The sequence below is a fragment of the Ictalurus punctatus genome, chromosome 2, assembly GCF_001660625.3.
Source record: "Ictalurus punctatus breed USDA103 chromosome 2, Coco_2.0, whole genome shotgun sequence".
NCBI classification, from domain to species: Eukaryota; Metazoa; Chordata; class Actinopteri; order Siluriformes; family Ictaluridae; genus Ictalurus; species Ictalurus punctatus.
In genome coordinates, this window is record NC_030417.2 from 35944647 (window position 1) to 35972287 (window position 27641).

A 27641-nucleotide genomic window follows, 5' to 3' on the forward strand; every position below is an offset into this window, starting at 1 on the left:
TATAGTGTTCCTAATAAAGTGCTCAGTGAGTGTAAATACTGCACTCATGAAGCTGCTGCACTGCCCCTTGCTGGTTACCTGCTGAAGTGTCTGTACTCGGTGTGAGCAGTGCTGAGCGCCGGCTCTCTGGGCAGCAGAACTGAAGACTGATGGAGCTGTCCATGCAGTGCCTGATTAAAATAAACATGAGTGGCATTAGTCTCTCCGTCAGCACCATTAGTAAAAACGTGCGTGTATGCTGGGAGCTCTGTAATCCTTAGGCCAAGAAAAGCTTTGCATAAGCAGACTTTGCATGAATCATCATTATTTAGCATTAATGCCTTTACTTCCCTTCTCCCTGACATGCTCATGTTGCCTTTGATCTCCTTCCCCTCTCTCTTCATAATCTCTTCCCTTCCTGCCTGCCAGTTTAATTAAAAGAAAATCCATGTGCCGAGTCCATGTTTACTCACTAAATGTAAAGTGTACATAATGTTTTAGCTTATATTTTAGCACGGCTAATCAAATATTGCTTTTCCATGTACACAGAACAACCCGATCTTTTTCAGGTTATTTAAAAACCTTTTTTAAGTAGAATGTCTCAGAGTAATGATTGTGTTTAAGTATGTAAGTATATATGTAATACGTAAAGCTTTTAATAACTTCCTCTCTAGACACAGAAGCGTGCATCGTCTACATCAGGAGCGGCCACTGGCAGCACAGGGGGAAGTTTTTACATTAGGAACAGGCTTGACTTGGACAGCAGGATCAGTGTCCTTGTCCATTTTACTGAGGCATTTAACATCTTTTTCAACTAGACATAAATGCCAAAATAAAAGACCCTTAGAAAAAAATATATATGTAAAAATCAGAACAAAAATGCAGACAAATGTTTATTATATATGACATATATATGAAAAAAAAAAAGAACAATGTGAATATTATTTTCATTATACATAACATATTTCATATACATATATATTATAATTGTTATATATTGTTATACATATATTTCATATACATATATATTATTATTATTATTATTATTATTATTATTATTATTATTTTGGATGAATGAGCATTAAACTCTATCTGTTGTCAGTGGTCTTAACTTTTTGGGATTTTGGGGTTTTTCAAAAAAATTTATATAGATATAGAAACAATAGCTGGAATAAAACACTTGGGTTGCACTGTTATAGGAAAATAATCAATAATAATAATAATAATAATAATAATAATAAATTTTGCTTGTATTTTCTCATTTGTAAGTCGCTTTGGATAAAAGCATCTCTGCTAAATGAATAAATGTAAATGTAAATGTAATAGGTTGGGGTGATGCTTTTGGTAAATAACAACAAGCTTTCGTAGTCCGTTTATCATTACAATTAGATTATATGGAGTGTCCGTTGAGTTCCTGTATATATTGTTGCTATAGAAACGATGACGTATTAGAACAAGTGCATTAAAGGGGACTCATTATGCAAAGTATACTTTTACGTGGTGTTTGAACATAAATGTGTGTCGGCAGTGTGTGCACACAACCACCCTACAATGGTAAAAATCCACCCATTCCTTCTTTTATATTCCCCGTAAATCCCCGTAAACAGTGTCTCAGAATGAGTCGCTTTCTCTCCAATGTGACGTCACGTTGGAACAGGCCACGCCCACTACTGCAGATGGGCTCTGCCCTATTAGCATAGATCCTCCCCTTGAGTGAGGTGCACACAGTCCGCCATATTCTACACGCTGGAGCAGCTATAAGAATGTCTCAGCTTCGTAAGTGTTCTGTTGTCGTCTGTAAGAATGAACATAAGAGTCTTCATGTATTTATTTATGATTGATTTTACAGCATTTGGCAGACCCCCTTATCCAGAGCGACTTACATTTGTCTCATTTATACTACTAAGCAATTGAGGGTTAAAAGCCTTGCCCAAGGGCTCAGCGGTGGTAGCTGGGCAGTGCTGGGGTTTGAACTCCTGACCTGTAACCCAGAGCCTTTAACCACTGAGCCACCACTGCCCCAGCGCCCAGCATCAGAGCTATTGAAGACGCAGTGGAGTCGTTTTATTTGTGAGGGAAATGTGCCCAAAAAAATAGCTAAATTCATATATGTTTGTTCGAATCATTTCACACCAGACTGCTTTGTGAACGAGGGTCAATATAAAGCACGATTTGCTGAAAAGTTGATTCTCCAGCATGGATCAGTACCAACTGTTTGTGACCCAGTTTCATATCCACAAGACCTAATTATCGCACTTTATATTTTGTGAAGGTTTGCAAGTTGCCTTTTCCGAGCGTGCTTGTCAGCAAATTCCACGGCTAATGCGGCTAAGTACCACATGATTGTATTCACAGAGACCAGAGCTATGTCGTCGTTTTTATTTTTACCCCGAAAACGCTCACTGTCTGTATAAATCATGCATATATGGCTGAACACCTGTATTTACGGTGTCAGTCATGTTGGTTCTCCTGATTTGTCGTTTCCAGTAGCATCCGAAGCTCGAGCTGTAAAGGCACAGCCCTCTGCTGGAAAGGGGGCGGGGAGCAGCAGCTCATTTGCATTTAAAGAGACACAAACGAAAACATCGTGCTTCTGCTTCCATCCAAAAAGGGGCGTTTACAGCATGGTATAATAAATGATCAGTGGGGTATTTTGAGCTGAGACTTCACAGACACTTTCTGGAGACACCCGAGACTTATATTACGGCTTGTAAAAAGGGGCATAATAGGTCTCCTTTAATATAAACCTGTGCTTTACAGCTGCACTAATGTCAGAGCTGCTGTAATTAAAACAGTTAATCCGCACCTCCTGACCAATCAGATTTGACAATTCAAATGGTCTTTGGTAAAGAAAAAGCATAAACCACAAATCTGCTGGAATGGCCAACTTTTAGGTGTTATATTCAGGGTGGATATATAGACGGAGTACTTTCCTATATAAAACCCCAATTCGGATGTATTAAATGAAATATTAGAACTTTAAATATTAAGTACTTTATTGTATTTTTGATGCCTTTTGGATACAAGCTGAAACGCTTCCGCTAATAAGATTACGTCCCGGATTCCCCCGGAGCGGAAATGGCGATGGACATTTCAAATCAAGGACCTCCTTACCTGCAACGTCCTGTCCTGAGGCTCCAGAGGCTCGTACCGTGCTGATCGTCCACTGTACTGCTCCTGCATCTCACTGACAGGCGGCCCAGAGACAAGCCTGACTGATCGGCTGTCCCGCAGCTGTAGCAAAACATGCACACACACACACACACACACACACACACACACACACACACACACACACACACATACATACACACCACAATGTGTGGTGTTGGACATTGGATAATGTAAAAACCGACATCTAATTGCCTTAACTTTTTTATTTTTAAATATTTATTAATAATTAAACAGTTAAATATTGTACTCACAGATATGTAATATTGGAAAATTTTTCAGAAAAATAAATAAAAAAAAAATTAAAAATTACAAATGCGAAAGTATTATATTTTTGTCTCATTTGTTTACTTTTAGGACTGATGATCTGATGATGTTTTAGGGCATATTTATGCAGATATACAGAAAATTCCAAAAGTCTTCACAAATGTTCAAGCACCACTGTACTTCACTGTCACTAATTAGGGTCTAACCTCGAATATATTATTATTATTATTATTATTATTATTATTATTATTATTATTATTACCTTTTGAGCCAGGTCATTCAGGAAATGTGTGTGCCAGTGAGGAGACGCTTTCGAATAGATGACATTACTCAATACACCATCCACGGGTTTGTGATCGTGCTCCGTGTGGGAGGTGACGTTGTAATGTAGGGGTCCAGGCACCCGTCTCTGGAGAAGAGGGGGAAGTGGTGCATTCTGGAGAAACGAGATGAAACAGATGGAAAGTTAAGATCAGGACAAAGTCTCTTGACTTTTCTCATATTATACTGACAGGAAGATTAAGTCTGTTTGTAAAGTGTAAATGTGGATGTAGTAAAGACTGCAGTGTGGTACACTGTGTTTCCAGAGAAAGAGGATGTTTCAGACAAACGTCCTGCACTTTAACGTGATATCCTCTGCACGTTAAAGTCATTTATACCACAGCGCTGTTAAATTCTTCATTCTGATTGGCGGTGGGCACGGTGGCTTAGTGGTTAGCACATTTGCCTTGCATGCTTTGCCTGCAGGGTTGGGGGTTTGAATTCTGCCTCTGTCCTGTGTGTGCAGAGTTTGCATGATCTCCCTGCACTTCAGGGATTTCCTCCCCCAGTCCAAAGACATGCACTGTATGCTGATTGACACAGAATGCCAGTATGAACGTATATGATTATGCCCTGTGATGAGCTGTCACCCTATCCAGGGTGTACCCCAGGTTCACTGGGATAGGCTCCCCTACGAGTAGGATAAAAGGATGGATGGATTCTGATTGGTCAGAAGGCATAGATTAATTTTCTCAGACAGTAAGTCGAATCACAGTAAATTATATTAACGCACTCTTTCTAATATGTCATCCTTTTTAAAGTAGCAGCTCGTCCACAGGGACTTTCATGACGGATGCACCACATAATCTATTCCTAATGCTTAATGAATAAGAACATTTTAAGTGTTGATACGTTTTCTGTAAGGAGACACTTTTAACATTTCACAGTGCGTTTTCAGACACGGAAATGTCTTCAGGTCAGACGGGTTTGCGTTTTCTGGCTGTTCACTAACAAGCTGCAGGGTTTTTATTCTTAATACGTTCAAGATTCAAGGCAGTTTATAGAGTAGCTGCTCTAATGTACAGCTGTAACACGAAGTCAATCGATTCCTTGATGTTCCTCGGCATTAAATGTCATTTTAGGATAACGGATAAAAAGCACGGTCAATGAATTTCATTGTAATCATTGGCAAACTTCTATGACATACAGTGGGGGGGGGGGGGGGGGGGGGATAAGTATTGAACGCGCCAACATTTTTTTTTTCAGTAAATATATTTCCAATGAGGCTATTCAAAGTAAATTTTCACCAGACATCAGCGTTAAATCAAGAAATGCGCACATATAAAGAATTCACAACATTAAAGTCCATAAATAAAGTTATGTGTAATAAAGTGGAATAACAGTCACTTCATCACACTGTCGTTGATTGTTTTCCTATAACATCACAACACAGTATGTTTTATTCCTTGCATTGTGAATGCAGAAGGTGTCACTTTGGGGTGTGGGTGTGTGTGTGTGTGTGTGTGTGTGTGTGTGTGTAAAAGCAGACAGACCTTACAGCTGTTTATGTGTAAAGGCTGAAGAGGATTATAAACATGAGCAACACTGCGCCTGTCCATTACACTCCACGCGGTCTAAACTACATAAATAGCAAACGTTAGACAACAAACAACCCTTTTTACGACTATAAAGAAAAAAAATACACATTTATAATGAGAAAAGTGCACGTTAAACTCTCATAAACTTACAAACTCCTCGCTTCGTTCCTCAGCGGCGTTTCTGAAGAGTTTATTGCCCGCTGTCACCATGGCAACCGAACACCCCACTGTGTACATGAAGTGCACTAGATAGGGTGTAAAAGGTAGTGTTTGTATATTGGATGTAGTGCACCTATATGGGAAGTACTCAGCGGTTTGAACTAGCAAGTCTACTTGGTGAAATCTTGGCTAATGTGCATTATGTAAATATGAATGTCTTTATTAGCTTTATATTTTTATTTATTTATATATTTTTTCCATTTTGTCATCGGTATGTACCCTATTAACTGAGCAAACTAGTGTCTACAATGTTTATAACGTATTGTGAACCGTTTTTTGTTTTTGTTTTTTGTTTTTTTACACACAATTAGGTCTAAATATCATGAACCAAACGTTAACTGCGTATATACCCTTTGTTTTCACGTGACGTCACAAAAACATGTGTACTTTGCTGTCCGCCATTTTGATTCCCCATCATCACGCCACACTGTAGTATCCCAGTTTCATTTTTATTGAACATTTCTGCTGAACATTTCTGTTGAACATTTCTGCTGAACTAAACATTTCTGCTGAACATTTCTGCTGAACATTTCTGTTGAACACGTCTACCAAACATGTCTGCTGAACATCACCTTTTTTCTTCTCTCCTCCCCTCCCTTTCCCAAATATTCCATTGAGAAGGAAAAAACAAAACAAATTGAGCAACACACAGCAGTAAACATTCAGGGTTTTTTTTTTTTTTTCTTTTTATACTAACAAAGGAAAACAAAATTAAAAGTACCACTGTTAGCCACTGGGAGATAGATGGGTATTTAGCAGGCTTCCAATGCAACAGTAGGGAATGTCTTACTATAAGGGATGTGAAAGCAATAACATCCTTATGTATCGAGCTCAATGGAACAGAGTCATCAGGAATCCCAAATACAGCAATCAATGGGCAAGGTTTTAAATCTACCCTGAGAATAGTGGACATGATGGTAAAAAAAAAAAAAAAAACAGACCAAAAACCATGGAGATCAGGGCAGAAGAAAAACATGTGGCCAAGATGGCAGGGAGAGCCATGGCATTTATCACACTTGTCCTCTACGTCTGGATACATCACAGAAAGTCTCGACTTGGACAGATGGGCTCTGTTTAAAACTTTGAACTGTATAAGTCCAAGACGAGCACAAGAAGTGGTAGACTGTACTATAGCATGTTCCCAACACTCCTCACTTATCTGTACTCCTAACTCCGTTTCCCACGCGTTCCTAATTTTGTTACTCGACTCACTACCCAGCGCCAGAATAAAATCATAAATCCTAGAAATCATTCCTCTCTGATGTGGATTGTTTGAAAACAAGCTTTCCCAAGCCTGTTCAGGAGGCGCAGAGGGGAAATCAGGAAAACATCTAGAAACAAAATTCTGAATTTCAAAATACCGAAAAAAATGCGTCACAGGGAGGTCATAAGTGGATGCCAGATTGACAAAGCTATCAAACACACCATTGGCATACAGATTTTAACTTGTTTAATACCCTTGTCATACCATACTGAAAATGTGGAGTCCAAACACGATGGAGGAAATAGATGGTTGTTGACTAAATGACCCAAAGAGGATGCACCTACAAATTTAAAGCGCCGTCTAAATTGATACCAAGTCATAAGTGTGTTGAGGACAACTAGATTATCAGTATCTAGGGAGAGTTTTGTAGGTAAAGAGGAGTAAAGCAAAGCAGGTAAAGAGGATTCCCTACAAGAAGATAGTTCCAATTTAGACCAGAAGATCCAGGAGATTTAACCCAGTAGCAAAGTTTATGAAGGTGCGCGGCCCAGTAATAGAACTGAAAATTGGGTAATGCAAGTCCTCCACTAAGTCTACATTTCTGCAATAAAGATTTACTAACCCTTTACACTGTGTAGTAAATATGATGTGTAGTAAATATGTACCTACCACAATATTTGTGGTGTGTATGTTCCAGTCCTCCAGGTGGATAAAACAAGTTAAGATTCCATAAGTTGTTATGAATGGGTTAAAATATAGATGGAGCGAGGTGGTCAGGCGGTCGAGTTCTTTCATAGAGAGCTTGAGCCATTACCAAAACTGGAATCATCTCCTCTTGTGAACTGACCACGAGCGTGACAGCTCTGGACCGCGCCGACTGACACACGGCATGTTATAACCATAAAAGAGAGCTCGAGCTCTTCGTTAGCTTTCAATCAACACCAGTCCAGGACTTTGAAGCTCTATTTCCAGCTAAAATGAGAGCTGTGCTGCTACAGACCTCATTGTGTCAGTCGATCATTTCCAATGTTCATAGATTTTGTTTCAAATTTTATGGAGAACCAGCCCGTGAAAGCCTGGCTTTCACCTGCACGTCGGTGTGATCTCCTGGGCTTGCCATTTTACCTCATGTTCATTGTAAACAAATGCTTGTGGACCAGTACTCAGCAGTAGCTACGAGTAATAGTAGTAATAACTTTCACAACATACACTATATGCTCAAAGGTTTGTAGACACCTGAGCATCACACCCACGTGCTTGTTGAACATCCCATTCTAGATTTAGTTTCCCTTTGCTGTTATAATAACCCCCCCACTTCTGGGAAGGCTTTCCACTAGATTTTGGGGCGTGGCTGTGGGGATTTTGTGTTCATTCAGACACAAGAGCATTAGAGAGGCTGAGGTCAGGCGCTGATGACGAGATGGCGAGGAGGCTCCAGTTCCATTTCATCCCAAAGGTATTAAGTAGAGTTGAGGTCAGGGTTCTGTGCGGGACTCGTGAGTTCTTCCACTCCAACCTTCTCAAACCATGTCTTCATTGAGCTGGTTTTGTGTACAGGAGCATGGTCATGCTGGAACAGGGTTCGGGGCTTCTTAGTTCCAGTGAAGTGAAATTGTAACGCTACAGCGTACAAAGACATCCTATATGATTGTGTGCTTCTAACTTTGTGGCAACAGTTTAGGAAAGAACCACATGCGGGTGTGAGTCAGGTGTCCACATATTTTTGCCCATATTGTGTATATAGTCATACAGAGCCAAATGGTTTGAATCTCAGGTAAGAAATTTCTGTGACAGGACACAACATTAGGTATTTAGTTATGGTATCCAGCTGTGGTCATTTACTTACAAATGTGTTGCATTGTGGGTAACTGCATAGATCACAGGGTGTATGTTTGACTGGGACCGTTTTCTTATTTAAGGTTTAAGAGACGTATCTGAAACATGCACATACTGTAAGTTTTTGTGAATGAACCTGTGTCTTTCACTTAGTTAATCATTCATCATTCACATTGGGGCTTTTCCAATAATATTGTTCATGTTCCTCATAACTGAGAGGAAAATAGATTTGACATTTTAAAATCTAAAGAGACAGCTGGATCAACAGTACACAACATACTAAATACTAAATCCATACTAATAGTGAACTAATCCCAGCGGTTCGTTTCAGAAAGTCAATGCTTCAGCGCCTAAAAAAACGAGCAAGAAATCACGTTCCTCAAATGCATGTATAAACAGTGAGGAAACATTATGTGTAAACATTGTATGACTATCGAAATATCAGACAAAAGAGTCAATAAACGAGGCTGTTCGATAACATTGATGATTTTATTGTAGGAATGAATGAATAAATTAATTAAATAAGAGGTCACGAAAATGTAAACGGGCATGACTAGCAGCTCAAATCCACACAGAACAGCGGTGTAATGCACGAGGTCTGACAAAAATGTCAACAGAGATCCACTTGTAACTCAAACACTAAATGTTTCCACACACACGCACACTCAAATCCAGACACAGAGCTCCTTCATCAGAGAATTAAGACAAACTCTTTGGGCGTGTGGTGTCGAGGAAAAGCTGTAAAGGTTGGAGCAGTGTGAGGTCAGGAAGAGCTTTTACCCCATAATGGTCATCTACGCTTGTAATGCAGCATAATGTCCTGTACAGAGATGGACCACTCTGCACACGCGCACACACACACACACACACACACACACACACACACACACACACACACACACAGACACAGCCCTTGGAGGAGCATGACTGCAAGCTTCTGATCTGTAAATATGCTCTTTTTTGCTATAGTTGGTCTCTGTTTCTCTTTAATTACATTACTGAACAGTTTTTACACACACACACACGCACACACACACACACACACACACACACACACACACACACAAATAAAAACATTAAACTGGACACTCTGTTCAGTCTCTACAGATGGATGGCATAAAGAGTATATTTGAGGTCTACTGTTTCAGGAATGTTCCACTAACATACATGTATCTAAAGCGAGTCTTCTTCGCTCATCTCCTCAGCAGTGCTAGTCTTCCGTCTTCCCATTGGACGATCGAGGAATGGGCGTGGTCAACAGGTTAACCGGAGGTTGGGATTGGTTAACCCCGAGACTCTAAAGATCTGTGAATGAGGAAAGAAAACATTGGGGTGGGGAAAAATCACCAACGCGATTTATACGATTATATGGTGTGAGAACGTGAACGTTTCTTTCGCGCGCGTGCGATCTGTGGTATTCAGTGAACAGAGAAACACGCTCACGAGTGGCTGGTGTGCTGCTGGCGTCGCCGGGCGCTGCGCAGCTTCTCGAACCGGGCCTCCATCTCCTCGAGGACCTTCGGGGTGTAGCGCACCACCAGCTTCACTGAACCCTGCGCCGCCTTCAGCAGCTCCACAGCCTTCTCGTGGTGCTCACCCTCTACGCTCTAGACACACCGGAGAACACTGTGAGAAAGAAGTATTCTCGACGCGTTCTCGTTTTTACGTCGATCCGCCCATCTTACCACTCCGTTGACGGAAAGCAGCTGGTCGCCCCTCTTCAATCCGCCCTGTCGGTCGGCCACGCCCCCTGGAATCACCCTGGAGATGTAGATAGGAGAGTTCTGCTCCTTTCCCCCCATGATGTTGAAGCCCAGCCCTTCGTCCGTCTTGGGAAGCTCCACGACACGTGGGTGGGCGTGGCCCTCGCTCGCCGCAAACGCAGCTACCGTCGCCTAGAAGCGAGACGGGAGGGACAAAGTGAGACGGAGGCAGAGGACAAAATGCTCAATTCTGGAGAATAAGAAATGAATAATGGTCGGGCTTACTTTAGCGGTTGCCTGAGCTCGCACCTCGGGTCCGCCCACGATATCCAGCGTGTCATAGAGCTGTTCATACACCTATCAGAGAGAGAGAGAGAGAGAGAGAGAGCGAGAGAGAGAAAGCGCAGAGGAGTGCATATTAACTCGAAAAGTGTGCCATGTGAAAGAGTCTGTGGGTCTGTGTGTATTAACACTGCAACTCTGATGCATAATGACGTCGTATTAAATCAGTGCGAAACCAGAACTCTGTTGTTGGTGTGAACGGACTGAGGCAGAGTCACTGAGGTAAAAGCGAGACACTGGAGGAGAGCGAGTCACGGCGGTGCGTCTGTTTCTCAGAAGCGGGAGAAAAACGCAGAGCAGGTGTGGAGAAACGACAGTCACCGAGTGCACGCGTGGGAGCTAGTAAGAGAGCCGTGCGGCGGCTACACATCTACAGAGCAGTGACTTCATCCCTGCGTTCAAAATAAAACTCTCCCACCCACACGCTGCTTACTATCCATCACGATCCGACGAGACGTCCAGCACTGCGCGGAGGAAAAATGACACAGCGCGTTGGAAGAGAAACGGGTTTTTATTTACGCATGACTGAAGCACCTACTAAAATCATCTGCTATGACAATATGCTTCAGTTTCTGACACAGAGTAGCCTATATATATATATATATATATATATATATATATATATATATATTCTGATGTAGGGCTGCAACTAACGATTATTTTTGCTAATCGATTAATCCGTCGATTATTTCTTCGATTAATTTTTATTTTCTGTATTTTTTTCGAGAGGAAAAAAAAAACCCCACGTTATTTCACATTCTGCCCGATGTTGTCCTTCAAACATTGTGCAAATTGACGTCTATGAAAAAAGGTATTACATGTATCTATGTGGGCTATGCTATACATTGTGCAAAGGATTTAAAATATATATTAACATTACAGTTTGAAAACAAAAAAAAAAACCCAACTGATTGTCCACAAGCTTTGAAGCAGAAGTTTAATCGCTCTTGATGTTAAAAATGCTAAAAGAGAAAAGAAACTAAGGGTTAACTGGTAAGAGGTTGAATGTTGTGCAGTAACACACACATTCACTCATCTGAACACGGTAACATGTTCCTTTACCTGTAAATGTACGACATTTCTTACATGTTACATGTTCGAATCCCGTTACAGTTACCGCTCTCACAAACACCCCGTAACTTTAGTTTCTAAATATCGCTAAATATAGAATCAAACATGTTTAAAATATCAAAATGAATATTTTAGTCAGAGTTATTTTGATAGTGAGTTTTTATTGGTCACAGCACAGTGAAATTCAGTTCTTAGCATACCCCAGCATGCCATAAAAATTGGGGTCAGCGCGCAGGGTCAGCCAAGATCTGGCGCCCCTGGAGCTGACAGGGTTAAGGGCCTTGCTCAAGGGCCCAACAGTGGCAGCTTGGCAGTTATGGGGCTTGAACCCCCGACCTTCCGATCAGTAACCCAGAGCCTTAACCACCAAGCCACAACCGCCCCCCTTATTGCGTTTTTTCACCGTTGTGGAGTGACATCACCGATGGGGAGGTTATCCACAGCGACGTCACAGACCCGACTAATCCATAATGAAATTCGTTGTCGATTATTTTAATTATCGATTAGTTGTTGCAGCCCTATTCTCATTTGTACATTTCTCCCCCAAGGACCCCAGCGTCAGCCACCGTGCAGGGTTTGTAAAGCTTTTCTAAAGTAAAGTTGAAGCTTTTGTCTAGCGGATCCTTCACCTCTCGATTCCCACCCACCAGCCAGCTCTCTCCTAACACGTGCTTCCTCAAAGAGTCGGGAAGCCCGCCAACCGCATCTCGTGCTGCGTCAAAGGGCAGCGTAACACACTCGGAGGAAAGCGCTCTCTACCCTCTTCCGCATACATAAGATCACTGATGTCCACGATTGGTTAGTGTCTCTGTGATTGACGGGGAAGAGAGCGCATATCATCCCTCCCACCCAAACAGCACGGCCAATTTCACCGTGATTTTCATGCTAATCGGTCGCTTGATGCTGCATTTCATTATTCTTGTAAGACATTAACGTTCGAGTCGCTAAATATAACCGAATAGACCTACTGTTGTAAAATAAACGCGTAGGAAGGATCAAACGTTCTGCTTTTTGGTGGTAGCGCTATACTCGCGCCGTAAGTCTATAGCAAGAACGCAGTGCGAACGCGCTTGCTCAAAGAGGCGTGTTAATGCCTGAAATGCTACGTTTCAAAAGCCCACCTCTCTGATGGCAGCACAGAATTTGCTCTGAAGCACCCTCTGCAGCGCCTGCAGTTTGGAGGGAGGCAGCTCGCCGCTCCTCTGCAGCCGGTCCAGCAACTCGATCACCCTGCATACGTCTGTGCCGAGAAGAGAAGACGAGACAGGACGAAGGAAAGAGAGACAAAACCTCAGTGGACCTCATCGGCAACTATGCATTGTGTAAAGTCAGATGCGCAGGGTATAATTAAAATAAACAAATAATGCAGACAACTTCCGATTAACCAAGTACCAACAGTCTTAATTGAGTGACCAAAAGAATAAGTAACGAATCAAGGTTACTTGCGTTAACACACAGAACAGATAGTTCTATGGACAGGTACGCTGCAAACTGTACAATAGCGCCATGTTCAGAGAACCACGTTTCCCTGATGTATATCTACCTTGGGATACCTGACTGTAATGCTTTTTTTTTTTAAATCACATGATGATGGTGGAGGTTATGATCTACTAGTGACTAGTAACAAGCTTGTTAAGGTCGAAGAACGCGGTCTTCTTCTGCTCCAAGTGTTGACATGTTGTGCGTCCTGAGATGCTTTTCTGCTCGCCGCGGTTGTAAAGAGTGGTTATTCGATTTACCGTAGCCTTCCGGTCATCTCGAGAGCCCACAGGTTCTAAAATTCTCAAACCAGCCCTTCTGACACGAAGATCATTCTTTACTCATTCTGTAGTTTAATGTGAACACTGACTGAATCTTTCGGCTTGCATGATTTTATGTACGGCGTTGCTGCCACATGATTGGCACGCAGGATGGAGGTGGGATTCAAACCCCCATTCCTGGCGGTGTGAGGCAATCATGGGATTCCAAACCCCAACCCTGGTGGTATGAGGCAAGCGTGGGATTGGCCGGAGGTAGGATTCGAACCCCCAACCCTGAGGTAAGTGTGCTAACCATGAAACCACAATGTCCCCCCCCCCCACCTCTGTTATATTAAATAGTAATATTACTATACAATAGTATGGTAACGTATATAGTATAACGGAATATGTTTGTCTGTTTTAGTGCTTAGGATTAAATATTTCTTGTAAAGCAATTTAGCCTATTTTAACAAATGTGATAGATGTATTTAGATAGCATCATTGGGTTTTGTTTTTTGGGGGGTTTTTTTCCCCCTTCACTAAAATGGTAGCAGGTGGCTACTGCTCAAACTAACTTTATATAAACACCTCTTTTATTTAAACTATTTAAATTCTTCTGGATAGCGGTAAAGGTTTTGTGTTGGTTACCTCTCTCCAGGCAGAGCGGTTCCGCCATGTCCGCCTCCTTCCCCGGATGATAATACGATGACATCATGAGTGGAGCAGATCTTAGTCTCTCGCGCTGCGGCGTTAACCGGAGCCGATTGTTGTTGTTGTTGTTATTTTTCTTCCCCCCCCCTCTCCCTTTACGGAGTAAACCAAAACGGCTGCGTGTTTTCTTTAATATCTGTTATCACGTCTAGTTTAGAATCCGTTTGTCACCCGACATTTCTGCGGTATGCCTTCAGCTGCTGAGCGGACGGGTTGAAGGAGAAAAAAACAAAACCATCGAGTGGGTCGAAGCATCCCGTGCGCGCGCACCAAACAGTGTCACCGATGACGCAGCGTTTAGAGCTGAGGCAAGGTGTAACGTGATTGGCTGGACGGCTCTATGGCGTCATTCTACAGGATTGTGGTACCTTTTTTATTTTATTTTATTTTATTTATTATTTATTTACTTATTTTCCAAAATGTATCAATGTACAACAAACGAGACAAAACAAGATACAAACTTGCACATCAAGAATGAGCAGAAGATATAACATAAGTGTGTATACACACACACACACACACACACACACACACACACACACACATATATATATATATATATACATACATACACACACAAGATATATACACAAGTATATATTAATACTTGTGTGTGTGTATATATATATACATATATATATATACATTGTATATAGACATTGTCTCAAAGCAGCTTTACAGAAATATATAAACATGGTATACAGATATTAAAAGTGTGAATTTATCCCTATTGAGCGAGCCGGTGGTGAGGAAAAACTCCCTAAGATGATATGAGGAAGAAACCTTGAGAGGAACCGGACTCAGAAGGGAACCCATCCTCATCTGGGTGACGACAGATAGTGTGAAAAAGTTCACTATGGTTTTATATGGAACCTGTTTGGCCTTAGAAGCAACCGTAGTCCGAGCAACCTGGAATTGGGAGTAGATGAGAGCTCCATCCAGAGGTAGGACATCGGAAACGGATCAGGCCGGTCCGGAGAGCAGAGAGGATCAGGATCTCTAGTACCAATGCTGTGTCTGTGCTGTGATGAGGACTAAATCCTGACTGATACATTTCATGAATGTTGTTCCTATGTAAGTACGAGCTTAGCTGCTGTGCTACAACCTTTTCTAAGGTCTTGGAGGTGAAGGGGCGATTTGATATAGGTCTATAGCTGGACAGTTGAGAGGGGTCAAGGTCAGGTTTTTTAAACAGGGGTTTAATAACTGCTAATTTAAGTCATTTAGGTACATAGCCAGTGCTAAGGGAAGAACTGATTATATTTAAAAGCGGTTCAATTACTCCAGGACAAATCTGTTTAAAGAAACATGTAGGTACAGGATCTAGTATGCAAGTTGATGATTTCGCTGAAGAGATTAATGAAGCTAGTTCAGTCTCTCTAAAGGGAGAGAAACATTCTAAATGTTGATCTGATATTGGTATATTATCATATACATATATACATATACATACATACATACATAATATATATATATATATAAAAAATTATGTCTACTTTGAAGATGCTAAATTACTAAATTATTTTGGGTTTATCACAACATAATTCCCATACATCCATTTATGTTACTCCAGAGTTTTGATGACTTTATTGGTATTCTAAAATGTGTGTACAGTAATAACACTCAAAGACTCAAATGTTTTCATTAAAAAAAAAAAGCGCATTTATTAAAGAGAACCGATACACTAAACAGAACCCCAACACAAATGTCACTTAGAAGAGGTGGTTCACCAAGTATCTTTTCAAACAAAAGACTAATTACAAAAGAATAAGAGCAACCTGTTGTGAACCTATGGCAACATTTTCAGCTAAAAGCACAAATTTACCCCCCCCACCACTGATTATGATCCACAAAGTGGAAAATCAGAACAGAGCTGTACATGATGAAGCTTCAGAAAACATTTCACTTGAGATACCTTTCAAAAATCAACTACCTTTATTTAAAAAAACAAAAAACAAAAAAAACAAACCATAACAAAACAAAAAACACCTTACCTCAAAGTGATTAATAAAGAAAAACGGACAACTCTGGAACTCGGTATGACTCTCTGTAATCATAACAATTTTATACTGCAGTGATGTTCTTACAAAAAGAATACAGCACAACAGTTGAAGGGTTAAACTAATACAGGAGTCCATCAATGCACCACTTTTAGTTAATCCTTGCCAAAACTATTTGGTGGCACCAAAAAAAAAAAAAAAATTTATATATATATATATATATATATATATATATATATATATATATATATATATATATATATATATATATATATATATATATATATATATATATATATAAAATCAATCACAGTTCAGTTATTCCTATTTCCACCCAGAGGATACGGCTCATGGTGGACAGATCATGCTCTGAGAAAGCTGACTGAACAGACACTCGGACTAACTCCTTACCACTTGGATAGAAACGGTCAGAGGGAATTATCATTTTTCCATTCATTTCTGCAGCACCCAAAGTGTTTAATACTCATCACCCTGGGCCTCCATCTTGTAGCCGTTTTCGTTAGAAGCATAGCCATCTCCAGACTGCATGGAGTCCTGGTCCATCATCGCATTCATTCCATCCTGTGAACCTTCCTCCGGCTGCGGCGGGAGAGAGCTGTCCCCTTCTTCTCCGTTCCCCAAGCCTTCGTTCTCACCCATAGAGGGAAGTAGAGTGCCGTGTCGATCCTCTCTACGCTCGCGATCACCCCTGTCTCGCTTGTGCTCGCGATCTCGGTCTCGGTCTCTGTCCCGCCTCCTTTCTCTGTCCCGGTCTCTATCTTTATCTCGGTGACTACGCTTCCTGTCCCGGTCCCTGTCCCTCTCTCTGTCTCTATCTCTGCTTCGCTCTTCTCCCTCTGGTCCTCCCTCATCTCCTCGACCCTGCTCACCCAAGGCAGACTCGTCCATCCCTCGCTCTCCTCCTTCTCCCATCATGCCGTCAGTCAGACCGCCTGCGCCCTCTTCACCTCCCTCCGCACCCTTCCCTCGCTCCCTGTCCCTCCTCCTCTCCCTGCTCCTGCTCCTTCTTTTGCGTTCTCGGTCCCGGTCACGCTCTCGGCTTCTTTCACGTGGCTTGGCGTCTGCGTCTCCTCCACCACCACCACCACCTCCACCTCCACCACCTCCACCTCTCTCCCTCTCTCGTTCCCTGCGCCGGCCGGCACCCTCTTCCCCACCTCCCCCAAGTGCCCTTTCACGCTCACGTGATCGGGTGCGTCGTCGCCTCTCCCGTGAGCGTGATCGCCGCCGCTCGCCACGCTCCTTTTCTCTGTCGGGTTCGCGGCTCCGCTCGCTCCGCTCACTCCGCTCTCGCCGTTCTCCGCGCTCACGATCCCTATCGCTGTAATGACGAACAAAGCAAGCCCGAAAATAAAAAATCAAGTTTAACTAGCTGACATAACTTCATGTCTATTCCCACAAGCTAGCAACATCCCTGCTATGTTGATACATCACACATCAAGACGCTTGTCTTTAAACAGACTAGAAAAAGGAAGCAGTTTTAAGAATCTACACGCCAAACGCACACACCTTCCAATAGGTCGGTCATCATAGCGGGAGGTGTCATCTCTACCAGAATGTTTGATGTTAACATCTGCTCCACCTCTCCTAGTACCACCCAGACCTCCACCTAAAAACCAAAGCCACAAGGAGATCAGTGCGTGTACACGAGTTATGTCAAATTTGACAGTTGTTTAAAAATAAATAAATAGACAAACAAACAAAAGGTTGTTTAGTTTCTTACCCAGCCGACGAGGGTGCCATCCCTTCACGGTACGGCCTCTCTCTACATCAACAAGAACTCTGCGCCCGTCAATCTTTTTGCCGTCCGCATGCTTGTAGGCCGCTAGAGAGAAAGAAAATGTAATAGAGAGAAAGTGCAACAGGCAGAGAGAGAGAGAGAGAGAGAGAGAGAGAGAGAGAGAGAGAGAGAGAGAGAGAGAGAGAGAGAGAGAGAGAGAGAGAGAGAGAGAGAGAAAGAAAGAAAGAAAGGAGAGAATGTATGAGAAGGACGTACAGACGCTGCAGTATTACTTTGGTGATCGCTTACCTTGAGGGTTTGAAGCCCGTGCAAATTCATACAGGCACGCTCTTACCTCATGGTGCATAAATGTGTAATAACTACAGCACGGGTTGATTTTGTTCTCTTTTTTTCATGAGCAAAGAGTCAAACCTTTCGCCTCGACAAGGCCACACTAGCCAGCTATGCATTGGTATGTCTTGGTATCGGTTTAATAGAACCAAAATCTGTTCATTAGACTGAACTCCAGATCCAGCCACAGGCTTGGAGCAGAACTCTTATCACAGCCCCATGTGTAGAAAATGTAATACTGCAATAGATACGTAAATACTCGTTAACCTGGCTGGAAACGTGAATTTCCTTTACACGGTTCAAATCCGTAGACTTGAACAATACAACTGGGTTCCACCAGCAGCTCCTCATGCAAAACCCATTTATAAAAAAAAAAAAAAAAAAAAGCAGCTGGATGGACAACAAAAAGTTCTTGGCCTGAATGCTTCGATATCCCGTGTGGTGAAATCAGCATCAGGCGATTAGAACGGATATTTTTTTTCAGCAATTCTGAGCTTGGTATAAAACCTCCTTAAGCTTAATAATGCAATAGTCTCACTTTATGTGCAACAGAATATTAATCATCACATCCTTTTAAATTAGGACAAGTTACATAACCGAGCACGGGTCTGCATTCTTTATAGCCTTTATTGGTTGCAGATCCAAAAATGTGTTTCACACCCACCCGTTCTTACACACACACACACACACACACCCACACACAGTAAAAGGGCATTATTAGGGAAGTAGCCACACCCTCACATTAAGACACATGGGCACAAAAGACAAAAGAGCACCCATAAAAACACAATTGACCATCTCACCTTAACAGCACCTCCCCCCAATCCCGGACAATAAACCTATATATTGATCCGTTAAAATGACTAAAAATATAGTTTGTTCGTACAAAAACAATGTCCAACATCCATGTTGATATTCTCCCCTCGCTAGATTTTAGTACAATTGTTCCCCCCCACCCCCAATCTGGTCAAATGTCCAGTGCTAGTGAAGAAATAATTCCCTCAATCTTACCACATTACCTGTAATTGCTCCCTTACCATAATACCAGGCCAAGGCTGGAACCCATCGGCGGCGTAGCCTGGTGATTCCAGGTGCTGAGCCAAAAGAGAGGCAACAGGCGATACATTTCATATAACCGGCGCAAAAAAAAACAAAAAAAAAAACGACATACAGGATCGGGTTTTTAAAATAAAAATAATAAATTGGCATCCGTTCCTTTGGACAGACGGACTGGACGAGGTCCACACAGCTACTCTGGTCTGCACTGTCGAAGATGGCCATCCCAGTGGAATCAGATACAAATCAGACTATCTAATCTAAATCAGAGGGCCTTACCAACAACCCTCTGTAACTAATCAACTAGAGGGCCTTACCATGAACCCTCTTGAACTTACTCTAACCTCAGACATCTCTCCGCTAGAGGGCCTTACCAGCAACCCTCCATTCAACCACCATCAGAGGGCCTTACCCACAACCCTCTCTATTCCATGAAGCTAGAGGGCCTTACCCAAAACCCTCAATTTTCTATCAAACCTCATATCAGTAATTAGAGGGCCTTACCAACAACCCTCTCTCCTCCTAAATGGTCTTACTAAGAACATTCCTCAGTCAAAAATGGGACTTACCAGGAACTCCTATACATAAGGGGTGGACAAACACCTTTTTGTTAAAATTTCATGCACTTCACGATATTGTGAGGCAGCTTAAAACTGTAACTACAGCGCATGCTACCGAACCCCACCACCTGGCGCAATACACAGGATCAGTAGCGCCGCGATCTGGTTGACGGTAGAACGGGTTTATTAGTGATGATATTTTCTGAATCAGGAACTCACAGGCATGTGGAAAGGGGGGTCGGCTGTGTCAACACCCCTGTTTACTAAACAAAAACAGGTCACCGCAAGGGTTAAAAATATGAAAAGAAAATAAAGACGATGGCCAGCTGCGAAGACTGCGAAGACTGCGAAGACGCGCACCGCGAGGAGAAAGCACCATGCTTGGAGCCGAATCGTTGACGCGGAGACGATTATCCACTCTAGAAACGTCGTTAGAAAAGTTTAATGACTACAAAAAACTAAAATTTGTTTCCTTTGCGTTAAGGTTTTCATGCACCGTGCTATTACATTACATCAACTACTATTTTTTTTTTGGTGTCTAATAAATTAATTTCCCAAGCGACCAAATGTCTGAAAAGGCGGGCAGCACATTAGAGCCAACACGGTTATGATTTGTCCACCCCCGTCTATATACTCGGCAGGGTAATGAGTGGTATTTCTAAATCTAAATCATTTAAATGCCTCTTCAATTCTAAGTATAGGTTACGTTACACTGAGGGTTAAGCTTAAATCCTGAGATCGTAAGGCACAGAGGAGAAAAAAATAAATAAAAATGTACAAAAGGGAAATACACAGCCTAGATATAAAATAAATAAATAGATAAATAAATAAATAAATACTTTGGGAGAGGAATGTATTTTCTATTTAAAAAAGGTTTCCTCGAATTCATGGACGATTAACTCTTTTGGGCAATAAAGGCTGCTAATAGTTAACGCTAAATTGTATAAAAAAAAATCTGTATGCATTCAGTGTGCAGTTCTACATGTTTTTAAGATCAGTAACTAACTCCTAATCTTCCTTGATCCGATTTACTGGACTTCTTTTTGTCAGATAGCAGACTGCCTTTGATTAACCTGCGCCATTAAAGCCATCTACACTAATAAAGGGCTATACTCTGTAAGATTTAGATGGGTCAGGGTAAATAATAAGGCACATAAATACACCGGATTGTGCCACAGGGATTGCTCCCTCTACAGTTTCACTCCTAACAAAATGGCATGCCGCATGTGTCTTCCCAAGTTTCTTCCTCAGCCTTAGATTATAATATCTACCACTTAAAAAATAAATAAATAAATAAATAAAAATCCCATGTAAATTTTGCAGAGTACATCCTGGGCTTTAACGCGAACACACAGTGGCTTTAACAGAAGAGGTTGACCCCAGACACCTGCTCCCTAAGCCAAGCACAAGGAACGTTCAAGGACCAAAAGTAGCCTCAAGAGATTTGGGGAGTAAAAAAAAAAAAAAAAAGTTTCAATACTAATAATTTAAAAAAATATATATATATATATATATATATATATATATATATATATATATATATATATATATATATATATATATATAAAAATCGCATCTTGTTTTTTTTGGTAATTTGGTCCAATGAACGTGTGCCTTGTCACAGCCTCGAAGTAGATGAGGGTGTAAAGAAATCTTACCCATCATACAAACCCATCATACCAACCATATACTGAGCTGTGGTAGTAGGGTGTAGATGTATCAAAACCATCATCATGATCTGCAAGCCAGCTCTGGCCAATAGCCATCAGAGATAGGCGGCTGCAGTAGCAACGAGAACAACACACAATTAATACACGGCATGGACTTGCGCTTGCAACACTTCACTCAGCAACAGACTCGTCCGAGCTAAGGTATATACAAAGAAGCCTTCGCGTCGTCGAACAGACAGACAGGTGTGCGGGTTTTTAAAAAGAAAGTCACCTTGGTGCTAAAGAAGGCTCGGCCTTTAGCTTACCATCGCCGCTCCGACTGGAACACATACACACACACTCTCCTGTGCGTGTCTCATCGCCTAAACATTACAGAGATGCCGTAGAGCGGCGACATTCATCAGAACTCACGTGTAGTGGACTACTGCACAGTCATATTGACTTTTATGCATGTATGTATTCATGCAACTCCCCCGCCCAATGCCCGCCCTGCAGCCCACCCGCTCCCGTCAACATTCACACCAGGTACGGCAACACCACAACGTTCTGCACAGATGCAAGTAGAAACACGGACGGTCACACAAAAACATGGACACACACACACACACACACGCACGCGCACGCACACACACGAGGTCGTTAACCCGAACATTTCCAAAGCCCACGTATCTTTGTGAGATGTTTAATCACGTTAACTATTTAACAGACTGGTTTAAACCAGTTTATCAGAGTGGGCACGGACAATACTGATTAGAGAAACGTCCGTTTGGGCCAAGAAACCTAAAGGTTGAGGCGAAAATATTTAAGAGGTAGAGTCTACTCACAATGCATGTCCCGCTCGTGTTCGTACTCGATGAAAGCGTAGCCGCGTGGCTTTCCAGTCCTCTTGTTGTATACGATGTAGATCTGAAATAAATCAAATGAATTCATTTAAAAAACCACGACAGCTGTCAGAACACACACACAGGCAAAATGACAATTGCTTAACATCCCCACGAAACCAAAATGCAAGTTTTGTGGCTTTTATATAAATATGTTCGCTTTAAGGTTGAAAAAAAATCTGCACTAAGAAACAAACACACTCTCTCTACCACTGATACAGATCAACAATTTCGATGACATCATTCGGGGGGGATAGGGCATCATTTGGGTGCACAGTGTATTTTACTGCTTTTCAAATAGAATGTGCATAAATGAAAAACCCTGCATTCCTCTCCCTCTGTATTTTCTTTTTGCTGAGGAGAGGCAGAGCTTAGCCTGCCTTTTTATCTAGCTGTCAGTGCAGACCAGTGTTGCCAACTTAGCGACTTTTCAGACCCCTTTAGAGACTTTATTGCAGAAGAAAGGGGGAAAAAAAACGCTTAGCGACAAATCTAAAATGTCTCCAGTACTGTCCTGCAAGCGCGAGGTCTTGCTTTCCTGCTGCATTCTCATCTCTCTCTGGGTCTGCTCTGTTCAGTGAGGGGCCGAGAGCCGGAGATTTAACAATGTCTCAGATAACGAGACACGCCCTTCGTCCCAATTTACATAATTCGTATGCGAATGTTTTTAGAACGCAAGACGAATGGAATGCAACATGTTTTACATGTAAAATAGTCCACGTTATTACAATCTAGTTCTCTTATTGCAAGTAGTTACAGTGTTCAGAAACATTTGATATCATTCATGTTCCATACCTGTCCGTTATATAGTTTGATAAATTATGAAAAATAATTTTTTTTAAAAAGTGCAAAAACACACAAAAAATAATCTATCAAACACAGATTATAGATTAGGTATATATGGTATATGGCAGCATGCCATATGATACAGGCTTTAGTTACAAAAGGTTAAGAATCTCTGCTTCAAATGGACAACGATGTCTGTCCTGAGTCGCTCGGGTAATTCATATACTTTTATGTTTGCCTCGGTCTGTAATAATCTACGGCTAGTTACGCAACAAAAACATGGGACTGAGCAGCACACTGGAGCTTTAACTTGCTGATGCGAGCTGGCTAATAAATTTATGATCACTCCCATCCCCATCAGATAACAAAAAGTAATCAGACAAGCCGTGCGCACACGTGGAGACAAATTCAGACCACTCACTCGTTTGATGGGGCCGTAGACCTCAAACTCACGCCGCAGTTTGGACTCAGTCGTATCGTAATTCTGTGCAACAACAACAGTGTGAATAAAAAGCAGCGGCACGTAGACGCAGGTTAGGTATTTAAGTCAGATACAAAAACAAGGAACTCACAATCCGAGCCACGAATAAGGTCTTGAAAGCGTCTCCTTGTGCGTTCGGGTCGTTGTGAGGATCCCCTGTAAAAAGAATAGCAAAGATGAGCGCGTGTTTTGTTGTAAGGACAACCAAAGCTTAGTAACAGTTACAGCGGTTGTATGTTGGTGTATGCACTTACACAACTTCAGCTCGGTTTCTACGACCGTTTGCCTCCTCTCCATCTTTTCGCGCCTCTGTCGTTCGAGTAGGAGTTTAGAATGTGTGTATATATTTTAAATAATAGTTTAGAATACATTGTCCAAAAATGCAATGAAACCATCCATGGGAATAAAACTTCTCACCTTTCTTTCCAGTCTCTCCTCTCGCGTCTCAGCTCTTGTTGGTGGAGGAGCATCTCGAGGATCCTGAGCATTTAGAAGAGGGAGGGGGAAGAAAAATAAAAAAACGAAAACAATGTGCTGAGTTCATAGAGGAATGAGTCAGTCATACAAACACTCATGTACAACTATACAGGAACATCTACAAGAAAAGGAGGACCATGAGAACTTCATAGAAAGTCTGCAAAGTCGAGTTCATGAAAATTATACTGAATAATTATACTATATAAATTATACAGCGGTAGCTCAGTGGTTAAGATATTGGACTACTGATCGGACGTTGACAAAGTATTTTTTTGCAGATTAATCGGCAGAGATAATCAATTGCTGGAACTGCATGTTATCTGTAAAAACCAAACACCCGGTTTCTGCCATTTGGCGTCTGCCAAATGGCAAAAAATGTCAAGTTTAAACATGCACAATCTCTGGAACCAGAAAGCTAATATGGCTAAAATTAAAGCAGCTTATACTCATGCCAATTTTTTTTTTTTTTGTAAATATATTTCACACTTGAACAGGGCTGCTTATATGGTTTCCAGCACATTGAGACACACTTAGACAAAATGTTCAAGTGAAAAAAAACAAACAGTCATAACAACCATCTGAAAGTGAGAATCAGCGAGCGCATCGCAATACTCTAATGCAGGGAGTCCCGGCTTACCATCGCCCTGCACACTTTGGCGTCTCTCCTCCTTTAACTAGTCGAGCTCAACCTAGCTCACATTTGTTAACTAGCTGATGAGTTGAATCAGACCAAATGAGAGGAGGGAACACTCTAAAACACGCAAAAATGACATAAAAACACGGAGACTGAGAATCCTGGATAAGCCGATTAAAGACGTTCGTCTCTTATTTCACCATCCTTCTTTCCTTTCCTGCGAGGGAGGAGTTAAGAAGTGAGGAAATGAAACAAAAAGGCACTATTACAGAAAACGAGAAGCATCCCGTGTCAAGCTCCGCACACGCTTGTGTGTCAGACTCGGATCTGGACTTAGACTTGGATAATTATACAATTATACAATTCCAATTTAATCTGAATTAATAAACGACTTACTTATTTTCAAGTTGCGCTCGCTCATTAGAAAGTACATCGCACGTACGCAGGTTTTCACCCGTGCTAGAAATGCAACGCTTTTCACAAAACCCTCGAAACGTCGCTCATTTTAGACGTACTTTAAAAAAAAAAAAAGAAATGTCATCTACGTTTTATTGCTCAACGTTTTAAACTGGGCCAATCCTTTGTAGAACTTCAGTTCGGGCAGAAGAAGACGACAAAAAAACCTCCCGTGCCTTCTGGAGTGTCCTTTAGTATACTAAAGAGAAAGTCTTTTACCCGACACGTCCATACAGAGATGGGGGTTATTCCAACTGGTCATTTAACGGTAAAACACGGCGCCAAACTGTACACGTTCCTGTCTCGGCGGTTATTTCATAACGGTTTAAACCGCACAACCCGGACTCGAAGCATACCTCAAAGTGCTTGATGAAAGGAGCAATGCCGGAGTATGGCTGGTTGTGATGCTTCTCATGGGGAAGTTTCTCCAGCTGTGGCAGGAACGGGATCGGATCCCGCGGGGCAAACAGGGCCAGCAGGTTCGGGGGCAGAAACTGAGTCATCGTTCACCTAAAAAGAAGCAGGACAGAAGATTTACAATCATGGCATCTGAAAATTTTCCTCCATGCTTACTCTGAAGGGGGGAAAAAAAAAGCTGTTCATGAACAAGGAAAAAACTAGTTCATATAATAGCTTGCACTAATATTGATCAATGCACTAGCAATCCATGAGTAACATGTAATTGACGGGTATTTGGCCGGACGTTTCTCCACAATTCCCATTTTCTAAACTTTGACAGCCGTTGACTTGTTGAAGTTGAGAGATTTTTCAATCTTCCCAACCAGGAAAACATGAACAGACATCCTGCTAGTGCTGAAAATAACACGATTTTCCTTCCATACAGCGGATTTAGAGCTTTAAAAAGGTCATAAACATTTATTGCTTTGGACCAAATATTCAGAACCCCCTTTAAAAAAAAAAAAAAAAAAGAAAGAAAGAAATGATTGAGCTTTTCTGCACTGTTAAACTTTAAACCCGAGTAAGAGTTCTATAAACATGACAGAAATACTAAGTACTTTCAAAACTTTTGACGGTATCTACTAATGCGTTAAAGAAGATAGCCAACGTTCAGAGCAGCGCGTTAGCATGCTAGCACACCGAGTGAGCTAGCCTATCTAATTAGCATTACTCATTCTCGAGACGGTTTAGGGACAAAAAAAAAACTAAACATGACTTCTACAAAGGCAACTGAGCGTTAACGTCTACTCTACGACGAATACTTGTGAGGAATATATATATATTTTTTTTTTAATCAACGTGCTTAATCGATTAGCGTGTGCGAGTCGGTTAGACAATGCTAAGCTAACACTTTTTCCATCAGCTCGCGAGCCAACATGGCCTTCTTCTGGAACCATTAGATTACCTCAGCTCCGCATTCAACAGCAAAGAAAATCTCCGAACTCGACGACGGGGGGGAATCTCCGTAATTTTTCTTTAGATATTCCCAGAATGATGTTTTATTGATTCGGCGACACCGATTAAACGACCGAAATGCGTTCCCCCAGCGATGGCTTTCTTGTTCTCCGTGCAGCGCGCACTCTTGAAATGGCGCGGTGCCGTAAATCGCACAAGTGTTGAATCGTTTCACGACATCAGTGCGACAGTAGGTCGGAGTTTGCGGCACAGGTGTGACTTACAACAGAATCAGAATGATGATAGCTTTCTTTCTTTCTTTCTTTTTCAAGCACAAGTTGTAGTGATATTGATTAAAGTATTGTTGTTGTCATAACTTTGCCTGAGTTGTTTTTATTTGAAATTCTAATTTGACCTGATTTTTCACACAAGCCATATTTAAATTTTTCATATTACATTTTACAGCATTTGGCAGACACTCTTATCCAGAGCGATTTACATTTATCTCATTTGTACAACTGAGCAATTGAGAGTTAAGAGCCTTGCCCAAGGGCCCAACTGTGGTAGCTTGACAGTGCTGGGGCTGGGGCTTGAACTCCTGACCTTCTGACCAGTAACCCAGAACCTTTAACTACTGAGCCACCTCTGGGACTTGTGAATGATTCTGAAACTAGTTATACTTTGTTTAAGTTAATGAATAATTAATCCCCAACAGCTCTGTGCTTAAAGGCAAAATATTAACATCGGAGGAGCTGGAATCACAATTATGTTTTATATTAACCATACAAGCCTGCGATCCTGTTCTTTACAAAGCTCTGATACTGGAGACACGTTCCAAAAATGCAAAACTTTTCAGAAAACCTCACCATATCAGCAGTTACACATGGTTTAACACTAGGACAGCCGGAATTCTAGAACTACTAGAATGGCCGTTCATACTAGACTGTACCGAATGTCATTTTTGTCATATCATATTTACACTCGAAGCTTCTATTGAGGTTTTAGAATGAAGCTTTGAATGAAAATATTGAAAATGTTGGTTTTGAAAATCTAAAAGCCAACAACTGCGGACCGAAGCAGACCATTTCAGTAGA

At 41.6% G+C, this 27641-nt stretch overlaps 3 protein-coding genes across 4 annotated transcripts in view; all 3 read right to left on the reverse strand.

The window, feature by feature from the left end:
- zgc:193811 (uncharacterized protein LOC559801 homolog) overlaps positions 1-5514 on the reverse strand; it is an 11456-nt gene extending 5942 nt beyond the window's left edge. The window contains exons 1-5 of one of the 2 annotated variants that reach the window (XM_017459112.3): positions 5427-5514; positions 5232-5317; positions 3680-3853; positions 3094-3213; positions 79-170 (exon numbers count right to left, since the gene is read on the reverse strand). In XM_017459112.3, the coding sequence (XP_017314601.1) occupies positions 79-170; positions 3094-3213; positions 3680-3853; positions 5232-5297 (452 nt within the window). In that variant the 5' untranslated portion in view covers positions 5298-5317; positions 5427-5514. The remainder of the gene's footprint in view (positions 1-78; positions 171-3093; positions 3214-3679; positions 3854-5231; positions 5318-5426) is intronic. The other variant, XM_017459120.3, reaches the window with a different exon arrangement.
- A 3491-nt stretch (positions 5515-9005) lies between these two features.
- lin7b (lin-7 homolog B (C. elegans)) lies at positions 9006-14381 on the reverse strand. Its single transcript, XM_017459203.3, has 6 exons — positions 14039-14381; positions 12773-12891; positions 10524-10595; positions 10221-10430; positions 9979-10142; positions 9006-9840 (listed from the first exon to the last, which is right to left on the reverse strand). The coding sequence occupies exons 1-6, from the start codon at positions 14103-14105 to the stop codon at positions 9819-9821; spliced, it is 654 nt and encodes a 217-aa protein (XP_017314692.1). The 5' UTR covers positions 14106-14381; the 3' UTR covers positions 9006-9818.
- A 1358-nt stretch (positions 14382-15739) lies between these two features.
- On the reverse strand, positions 15740-26746 carry snrnp70 (small nuclear ribonucleoprotein 70 (U1)). The gene is made up of 10 exons (XM_017458733.3): positions 26558-26746; positions 25551-25704; positions 24045-24107; positions 23882-23936; positions 23719-23783; positions 23568-23630; positions 22304-22385; positions 17846-17947; positions 17632-17731; positions 15740-17443 (listed from the first exon to the last, which is right to left on the reverse strand). The coding sequence occupies exons 2-10, from the start codon at positions 25695-25697 to the stop codon at positions 16579-16581; spliced, it is 1542 nt and encodes a 513-aa protein (XP_017314222.1). The 5' UTR covers positions 25698-25704; positions 26558-26746; the 3' UTR covers positions 15740-16578.
- Positions 26747-27641: the final 895 nt, after the last annotated feature.